Source organism: Cyanistes caeruleus, chromosome 4 (genome assembly GCF_971803275.1).
Source record: "Cyanistes caeruleus chromosome 4, bCyaCae1.hap1.1, whole genome shotgun sequence".
Lineage (NCBI taxonomy): Eukaryota > Metazoa > Chordata > Aves > Passeriformes > Paridae > Cyanistes > Cyanistes caeruleus.
Window position 1 is genome coordinate 67,969,952 of NC_141704.1, and position 10,260 is coordinate 67,980,211.

General features: G+C 49.2%; 1 protein-coding gene across 1 annotated transcript; it reads left to right on the plus strand.

The window, feature by feature from the left end:
- The first annotated feature begins 446 nt into the window (after nucleotides 1–446).
- LOC147653731 (uncharacterized) lies at nucleotides 447–2,451 on the plus strand. The gene has a single exon (XM_086885303.1). It carries the CDS (start codon nucleotides 530–532, stop codon nucleotides 1,958–1,960), a length of 1,431 nt encoding a protein of 476 aa, XP_086741429.1. The 5' UTR covers nucleotides 447–529; the 3' UTR covers nucleotides 1,961–2,451.
- Nucleotides 2,452–10,260: the final 7,809 nt, after the last annotated feature.

The following is a 10,260-nucleotide window of genomic DNA, read 5'->3' on the forward strand; positions in this document are numbered from 1 at the left end:
GAGTGGGGAGTGACACACAAGAGAGGCATCCCACACTCCCCCACAGGCCAAGCGATTGTTGAGCGAGCCCATCAATCGCTCAAGCGCGTCCTTGTCCATCAGAAGGAGACAGTAAAGGGCTGCACCCCACAAGAACGGTTGTGCAAGGCCCTTTACACCCTAAACTTCTTAAACTGCTCAGACGGTGGTCATAACCCTCCAGTGGCCCGGCATTTTACATCTGCCAACAGCTACAAGTTGCAGCAGCGCCCTCCAGTGCTGGTCCGAGACCCCGAGACCCAACAAATTATGGGTCCCTTCGATCTGGTGGCCTGGGGACGAGGATACGCCTGCGTTTCCTCGCCCCAAGGACTGCGGTGGATCCCACAAAAGTGGGTGAAACCGTATGTCCCAAAACATCCAAGCAGGCCGCCAGATCAATATGAGGGTGCTGTCCCGTCCGAATAGGTCATCTCCGGGCCCCCCCAAGGAGGAGGAGGAGAGAAACCCCAAATCTTTATTTTTAAGATTCCTCGTTTTCAGTTGAGTTATGTTTTGTGTTTGCTTTGTTTTAGAGAGAGCCATCCTTGAAGACATGACAGCCCCAAGCGTCGCCAAGATCATCTTTAGTGTGATGTTGGTAGTGGCCCAGATGGAAGGGTGGATCGTGCCTCAGCCAAAGCAAAATGTGTGGGTCATGTTGGCGAAGTCCCTGCAGCGTGACGAGCTGTGCCTCTCCACCGGAGCAGCGGGAAACCCAATGTCAACATGCCTGGTGGGGATCCCTTTGAAGCCTGATGAGTTTCCCGACTCCCTTACCTCCTTGCTCCATGACGCCAACCGGGGAAGGCCGGCTCAACGTGTCGTCCGCTCAGCGCCGGTGTATAAGATCAGAAGACCAGCGAAGAACCCCCTCCTCCTCTGGAGAGACTGGCAAGCCACGCTGAAGAAGGCGACCGTTGAGCCCCAAGAGTTCGACCTTCTGGATTCCTCCCCAGCGTCATTTTGTGTTCATTTTCGTTATTACCCTTCTAACCCTGCCCCCTATCCCAAAGTGGTGCAAGTCAACAAGCAGTTCCAGGCAGCCAAGTGGTGCCAGAACATCGCACATGTGAAGATGCCCTCAACCCTTAACCCTACCCCTCTTCAGTTGCCCAAAGGTCTATTTTTGATCTGTGGGGATCGGGCATGGGCAGGCATCCCCTCTCGCCTTCTCGGAGGGCCGTGCACACTGGGCCGGCTGTCCTTGTTTTCACCCAACACGACCCAAATCGAAAATTGGAGCCAAAATAATAATTCGGCTATCAAGAAGCGCAGCCTGGACGACTTAGACCCAGACTGCGACTCAGAAATTTTCCATTGGAGTAAGCTAAAACGGGTAGCAGTGTCTGTTTTTCTGCCCTGGTTGGCCGCTGCTCAAGCCCTTGGAGAATTAGGCCAATTCGAGTGTTGGGTAGTAAAACAAGCAAATTTAACGTCAGCTGCGCTAAGCGACCTCCTCGAAGACGAGGAAATCACCAGGCAAGCCACCCTCCAAAATCGGGCGGCCATAGACTACCTGCTGCTCCTGCACAACCACGACTGCAGGGAATTTGAGGGGCTTTGCTGCATGAACTTGACATCCAAAAGTCCCTCCATTCGCCAGACCATCGAACAGATGAGAGGCATGGTCCACCAGATAAAACAAGAACATGAGGACTGGGCCACCAACATCTTTTCCAGCTGGGGACTGTCCGGATGGCTCTCATCCATCCTGAAAACTGTTTTATGGATTGTTTTCATCATTTTTATGATTTTGGTTGCGTTTGCCATTCTGAAAAGATGTTTAATTCAATCGGTTCTCCACCTTGTGTCTCCTCCTCCCCAAGTTAATTTTGTGGATGCTCCTTCTCCTTCCTCCTCGCCTCCACCCTCTCCCTCCCTTAAAGACTGGTTCCCTGAGCCCTCTGCACCTCCTGCAGATGCAACCTCCTCTTTCTAAAAAAGAAAGGGGGAGATGTTGCCGCCTGTTCATTTTGTTCTGGTTATTAATTTAAATGGTTTGTTCTTAATGTTGTTCCCCCCATGAGTTGTGATGGTTTTACCCACTTGTCAGTTTTGTAAACCCCTCCCCTTTTTCCTGAACCTTCCTTGTCCATCACCCTGTTCCTGCCTCTGAACCCCATCAATCTATGTAAACCCCACCTATTGTTCTAGCTCCTTCCCTGTCATTTATCCCTCACTCGAAGCCCCATTGGCATTGTGACTGCCGCCCCTCCCACGTGTTATTCCTATTGGTCCCCAACATTGTAAACCCTCCCCCCAACTCCTCCCCTGAGATGCCTTGATTGGTTCTTGTGTTTGTACCCTCCCCACCTTAAATTGGAGCGCACGGAGGTGCTCCTCGCTCAGACCGTCCTACCCTTGACCTTTCCAGTCCTTCCCCCATCCACTGCTCCCGACCCTGGAATAAAACCTGGTTTCTGGAGAGAACTTGGGACTCTGAGCCTCCTCCTTGCCTTCATCGGGCACCCACGACGCACCTGAGACCGCAGAGCTTGGCGGCTTACAAGCTCTGAAGGTTCGGTCTGGGACAACGAGCTCCCAGACCGTTCCCCACTCCCGGCGCTGCCAGCGGCTAGGGAGCAAGAGCTAGCCAGGGCGAGGAGAGCCGCGGCAGGGGCAGCGTCATTAGTTTTTAATAATTCCACCAGTATGTTTTTTAGAAATCGCTTCCATGTGTTTTCCCATAATTCAAATTCAGATGGTGTAAGCAAACACTTAAAAAGATCTTTAATATCTGTAGGAACTAAATCATTTGAAGTTAATGTTGTTTTAACAATGCTTTTAAATATTTCACTATTACGGCCAAATTCTCTTTGTACTTTGCAAATTTCTTTTTTGTCTTGGTATGAAAACGGTTTGTAAGTATGGTTTTGCGGTCTCGTTCCAGTAAAAGTGACTGGAGCAACAGTGGGGAAAAAAGCTGAATCAAAACTATTTTGTTTTCCATTCCCAGTTGTATTGAACTGGGAAGGGGGAAAGGCTTGTCCTCCTCGGACATCGAGGAAGCTCGCATTCCCCCATCCCCCAGGGGCACCATGTGGCTCCACACTGGGAGCAGGCTGTGAGGTTCCACCCCTCCATCCCCCGGGGCGTCCCCCAGGGCCATCAGGGCAATTTGCAGCAGCACAACCACACCCGCCTTTGGAATGTGGTGAGGCAACCTCACCTCCCTGCTCGGTCTCGGGCCCGCCCCCCGGACCGTGGGAACTGGGCGGGGCCCCGCCCTTCACCCCCCACTCGGCCCAGCCCCCAGCCCCGCCCTCAGCTTCCACCCCATCTCCGCCCCCAGCCCCACCCCCGCAGGAGCCGGGCGGGGGGGCGCTCCCCCCCACGCCGGGCCTCGGGGTTCCACCCCCCGCCATGTCGGGTCTCGGGGTTCCACCCCCCCCCATGTCGGGTCTCGGGGTCTCCCCCGACCCCATGCTAGGCCCGGGAGGCTGGCACCCCCCCATCGGGGGGCAGGGCCGGGACACCCCTCTCCCTGCCCCTCTGCAGGAGCAGGGGGTGTAACTCTCTCCCTCCCCGCTCCTCCTCCCCATGGGACAGGGGCTGGAGGAACAGGGAATAGGGTTACAGCCTCGGGGGGCAGGGTCATAGGGTGGGGCCAGGCAGGGCTGGGGGGGATTATGGGTTGGAGAAAGGGGATACACAGGGGGATTCACCACGTGGCCGGGTAACACGTGGCCGGCGCCATCTTGGCTCTCAGCCATGTGGGGATAGAAAGATACATTTTCTGTAACACTGACAGGGTATAGGGAGGGAGCCTTGATGGCTTGTGAGGCAGGACTAGGTGACTGAGAGAGACACACCGGATTAGAACTTGTATTGTTTGTCTCGGGTATCTTTTCCATTGGGGAAACAGAGGTTTTGGGTGAAAAGTTAGGAAAATTAGGTGGATACTGTGGTGCTTGTTTGTCTTCTGTTTTTATTTCTCTGTTAACTAATTCTTTTCGAATTAAAAGAAAAACTGGGAGGAATTTCAGGGCCGATTTGTCTCCTCCTTCTATTTTTAAGGTTAATAAATTTCCAATTTCATCCCAGGCAGTTACTGAATCTAATTTTAACAATTCGATCTGTTTACTTTGCTGAGTCAAATATGATACAAACTGTTTTATCTTATGTTTTGAAATTTTTACATTTGTGGTTTTTAAAAAATTCTGTATTTGTTGTGTATGACTCCTTTCTTGTGTGCATAGCCGGGATCCCATTTTGGAGGTCACAGCAGCTCTGCACACAATCTGTCTATTTTCCCTACCACAGAAAACAAGGTTGCACCAAAAGGATTACAATTAAACTCACACTGTACCGGCAGCAGGGAGAATTCCCTCTCCCACCCCCTCTCCGTCTCTGCCCACGGCTGGGGGAACCCCACACGCTCGGGTCTGCTGCCGCTGGGAAGGAGTTACACAGAACACAGTCCCCCGGGGTCTGTTTCACTCTCCAGCCCTCCCAGCCCAGTGTCGGAGTTCAATCTTACCTTATTCTGTCGTTTTCTGGCGGTGGAAAGATACTTGTTGCCCTGGAATCGGTCCTCTGGTGCTGGAGGATTTTCGACTCCTTTTCGGAAACTTTTTTGCTGTATTTTTTTTAACTGCATCCAAAGTCTCCAAAGAACGGCTCACCCTGGCTCCAATAAGCCTTTAACGTGGGCTTGTTCAGCCCCAACGGTCGGGCGCCACTCTGTCGCTATCCAGCTCCCCGATGGGACCCCTCTGTCCCACCCCCCGTGGAGCCTGCTCGTCTCTGGGCACAAGCGGCGGAGGGGGTCCTGGAGTGGATACAACACGGACTCAAAGTATCTAGACACAGGAGGCTCAAACTTGCTGGAATAATCCCGGGTTTATTGTCTGTCGTCCATCCGGGGCAAGAGAGAGAGCGAAATGCTCTGGGTCTTATCTCTTATACCAGGGGGCAGGGGTGATTAGGGGATGCAGGGACGTCACAGCCAATGAGAAGCGGGGGGAGGGAAAGAAGGTTTTCAGGTAGGAACTAACATTACACAAACCAGAGGTGAGTTTTACCCTTGGGAGGTACCAAGATTTCTAGATGCACTACAACAGCTGTCAAGTGGAAGGGAACCATATGTTGCTAAGAAAGACCATGTGCTAAAAGTGGTTGGAAGCTGGGCAGGTTTTATGAGGACAATTTCCATATAACTTCTGCAGCATTCTGTCTATGGTTCCTGCTCGACAGGGGACACTGATGAAAAAAAAAACCCACAAAAACTGTTCACTGCAATTTGGCACCTAGATGGCTACCACAGATGGAGTCCCTGGGGAGATCGCACTGGAAATGAAGCACTGGGCATTCAACATCCTGAAGAGCAAACAGGAACATGAGGAGGCATAAAGGCTACTTGTTATCCAGTCATTAATGAAAGGAAGCAAAGTACATGGGCCAAAACATTTAACACCTGATTTTTTCCTGCTAACCTGGTCTCCCTCAGGGAGTTAGGAAGAACTGGATGAATGCCATGGATGAATTTTGTTGGCCCGAGTCTCAGCTCCCATTAGAAAAGAATTCTCTTGTGACCACAATGCAAATAAAGATGTAAAAAGTGAACTGGGAGTTAGTGACACAGCATTACCACCTCAGAATGCTGAGGAACTACAGCTACAGTCCTACAGAAATCAGCTGCTCCACTGATTTCCAAGCCTTGGACTGTCAGTGCCTACAACATTTGTCGCTCTATTAGGAACGGCGAGAAGAACGACACAGACTCTCCTGGGAGTCGATCAGGAGAATTTCTCTCAGTTTATTACATCAGGTCTTTTTTATAGACCGATACGTGAAAAGTACAGAAAAGAAACTCTTATTCGTTAGTAAACTAACACATCACCATCATTGGTCAGTGGGGCTCACCATCCCTTGACCTTCTCTTGCCAGAAAACAAGGAACAGCCAAACAGCACCTACAAGGCTGTTTTCTGTCTCTGAGGATTGTTTTAATTCCTCCCCATGACTTCCCAGGCCACTTTCTCAGGCAAGACTGAGAAAGCTATGCGGCCTGCAATTTCCTCTGCAATGCTCTGTTTCACAGTTAGCATCCACAAACATTTTGCTGCCCTAAGGGAGGCCCAGAAGGACGTCCACCCAAAAGCCTTTTGCTCCAGCAAGTCTCTCTGTGGAATATGCCCTCTGAAGAGTAAAACTGTTGCAGATTTCTCTCTAGCCTACAAGGAAAAATTCACAGGCCATTGGCCAAGATGCAGAGAAATCCTGAAACTTCCCATTCCCTGCAATGGGACTGTGGAAGCAAGTCCTTCAGGAGGCACACTGGGTTTGAGAGAGAAAAACTGAAGCCTTCACTCCATCCATCTCCCTCTCTTCCAACACTCAGAATTCCACTCCTGTGTTACATCAACATAAGCACTTGTGTAGCAACAGTAACTAACTGTTAAAAAAAATTACCTCCTGCTAAAAAAACTTCAACAAACAAAAATATCTCCAAAAATTATTTTTCAGGCGTATCAGTCTCCCTGCCCGTTTTATTTTGTGACTGCGAAACAACTACTAGCATGGAAAAGTCGAGGCCAGGAGGGCTTAGTTCAATAAGAGGAACAGCAGAGCCCAGCGCCTGAGAAAGAACAGCCCCTTTCACCACTACATTCTGGGGGCCACCCAAGGAGAGAGAAGGTTGCTAGGAAAGGATCCAAAGGCCTTGGTGTCCTGCTCTCAGGGAGCTGCTCCTTCCCTTCCTCTCAGCACTGGGGAGGGCAAACCAGGAGTGTTGTGCTCAGGCCTGGACTCCCCACAACACAGACACATGGAGGGAGTCCAGCAAAGGCTCACAAAAATGGTGAAGGGACTGGAACATCTCTCCTGTGAGGAATAGCTGGGAGAGCTGGGACTGTTCAGACTGAACAGAAGGCTTAGGGGCACCTTAGCAATGTGTATGAACACCTGAAGTGAGAGGGTAAAGATGATGGGGCCAGGCTCATCCCAGGAGCACCCTGTGCCAGGAGCAGAGACTCTGGGCACAGAGTGAGAAACAGGAACACCCTGAGCCTCAGGAAACACTTTTTGACTATGAGGGTGATTGAGCACCTGCACAGATTGCCCAAAGAGATCCTCGGAGATGTTCAAAAGCTGTGTGAACAACGTAGACCTGGGTAACCAGCTTTAGACAGAGCTGTCAGGCAAAATGATTTACAGAGACCCCTTCCAAACTCAACCATTCTGTGATCCTGGGACAGCAAAGTCAAACAGATTAACCTTCTAGTAGCAGTGGCAGCCTATATGTTAAATTGTGTTCTCAGGCAATTCTAACAGCCTGAAGAGCTGAAGAGAAGGTGAGTAGTAAATACACAAGTGAGATTTGGATTCTGCTGAAGTTAAGGGTGGGATGAGGCTTTCACAACACCCACTCCCAAAGAGAGAGATAAGAAGCTGTAACTCCACCTGCTTTACCTGCCACGCTGCTCAGCAACTTCTGTCTCAGTTATCACCTTCACAGTGGAGACATCACCTTCCTTCTTCTCTGCTGGGCTGTCGTTGTGCTCTCTCTCTTGCTTCAGAAGGGACTGCCATACAGACACTGTATTATTTGTATCTGGTAAAACCCTAAAAGCAAAATGGGTGAATTGCAACAGCTCTCCTTTTCAAGACAAAGCTCCCGTGATAAATACATCCCCCAAAACCCAGCAGAGATTTGCTGCTCTTCACAAAGGTTGGAATTGACTTTGTGTACAATCAGGGAATGACCTGAAATCAAGTGCTGTACTTCCACTTCTGCAGAACCTAAGTACTGGAAAGAACATTTTATTGAAAAGGTTTCCTGTTACAAATTTGTTTGCTTCTTCTTCCTCATGGTTTATTTTCAACTCAAATCCTCTCTTGTCTAGTAACTTCTGAGTAACCTCTGCTAGCTACATTGACTTGAACCAGGAAGAGAACTTGTTTCCTGCTCTTGGAAGTCATTTGCAGCACAACAGCCATTAATGTTACAAATCTGTCTCACCTCGGAATTTTATTTGCATTCCCACCAGACAGACACGTCAGGAAAAGTAGGTTCCTACCTCACCATTTAATCCACAGCCTCCCCAGGGACACCATCTCCTGGCTCCTAGGCTGCAACCACTTGAGGAGAAAGTCCAGAGAGCAGTTGTATGCTGCCTGCAAAATGCCTCCTGTCAGTGATCAATTGTCTCTTTCTACCTTGCTGACAGTTTGTATCAAGGGTGTATCATACCCTAGTTCTCAGTGTGGAAAGTAAAATACTCACAATAGAAACTCGGTCTTCCTTGATTTCAGAATGAAGAATATCTGGAACGAAATCTAAGAGAACATTTCAAATGTTAAGTCAAAATGGGAAAGCTCTTTCCACACTAAAATGCTTCAGAGAATTCATCCCTATTCCTCTTCCATGTCACGTTATTTACCTTGCTGTTATATTCCAGGATGAAGCAAAAGGCAGCAATCAGAGCTCAGAAAGATGATACATCTGTGACTATTGTGAGCAAGCGATGCTGCCAAACTACTCTCACCTTGACTGGCTAATTTGCCACCTTGCTGATTAACCCTGTAACAGCATCCGTCATCTGAGTGGGGCACGCGTGGGGCAGGGGGAGGTGGGCAGCCATGTTCCGATCCCGCTCACCTGCCCTCTGCCCGCCAAAACTGGTGGCCGCCACTGTCATTCGTCTCAGTCACTGCCCTGCACAGCATCTGCTCCCTCCCCGTCACTCACCACTGAGGGGTGGGGCACCGGCTTGGGGGACAGCAGCAGTACCGCTCTGTGGCCATAAGGCTGCAGCACTACCGTCAAGCTCAGCCCAGAGCTCCAGTGCGCTTCAGGGAACAGGAAGAGAAAGGAGGCAAAAAATAACGTGTGCAATCCCCTTCCAAAAAATCCTCTAGAAGGAATGCCTTAAAAAATCCCTGACTGAAAATTAAAAAGCCCTGCCTCTAACCAAATAAAAACCAAAACACCCCTTTATCTTCAATGGTATTTAAATAATTTTTATTATCTATTTTTATCATATTTCTATTTCTAGTCCATATTGACACACACATATAATGTTGCAATCTGCTCCCGGGGGACCCCTCTGTCCTATCCCCGGTGGTGAGAGACCTGCTCTTCACTGAACATGGGTGGAGGAGGGATCCCGGAGTGGATACAACACGGACTCAAAGTATCTAGACACAGGAGGCCCAAACTTGCTTGGAAATAATCACGGGTTTATTTCATGTCGTCCATCCAGGGCAAGAAAGAGACTGAAAATGCCCTGGGTCTTCTCTCTTATACTAGGGGTTGGGGGTGATCAGGGGACACAGGGAAGTCACAGCCAATGGGACTGTGGGAAGGGAAAAGGTTCTCAGGTAGGAACTAACTTTACACAGACTGAGGGTGAGTTTTACCCTTGGGACATAACATGTTTTTTAGATTCACTACAACACCTCACCCTTTTCTGTTATACAAAAATGAGAAAGAAATAAAAAAAACTTTAGCTTATTTTGTCTTTTACCGTGAGCTTGCCCACCACTCACAATTGGTGGGCTGATTAGATTTGTTTCTGTCAGCTAGTTCCATGTGGTTAACTTCTGAGGTAGTAAAAATTGCACTACTAAAGACCTTTAAAATTAAACAACGAACAATTCCAAATGCTAACACAATCAAAAACAAAACAACAAAAAACAAGATTGTTTTGATTATTGAAGTCCACCATGCTGTGAGTCCCCAGCCTTTGCACAGCTCACTAAACCAGTCCTCTGATTCTTGTTTCACTTGTCTAATCAAGTTTTTCATCTCTCGGAGGGCTCCATAGACGTTGGGAGCTTTCAAGGTCAAGTTTAAACAGCAAAGTCCTTCAAACTCCTGGCACTGTTTGTGCCAGAGTTACCCAGATGTTCTGTTGTGGCTGAGGGACGATCCAGGCCGCTGTCAGGCTGCTCAGTGCGAGCAGGATGACAGCAGGGTTAAGGCTCATCATGGATTTGAGTGAGAGGTAGGTTACTTCTAAAAAAAAAGGGGAACAGACATTTTTTAAAACATATTTACAGCCAAAATATGCAGGTCAGAGGCTAGAAAGGTTTCTTCTTGCTCTGTCCGGTGGCATTTTCTTTTGGAAGCAACTACCACTTGCTTCTCTTCTCTTCTTGCTGGGGCTAGATTCTTTGGAACAAAAGGTTTTACCCATTTCTGAGGAATCCATCAGGGGCCTGCAGGGGTGGATACACATGCGTAACCACCCCCCCAGGTGACAAGTTCATAGGGGCCCTTGGTTTGCCAAGTTTC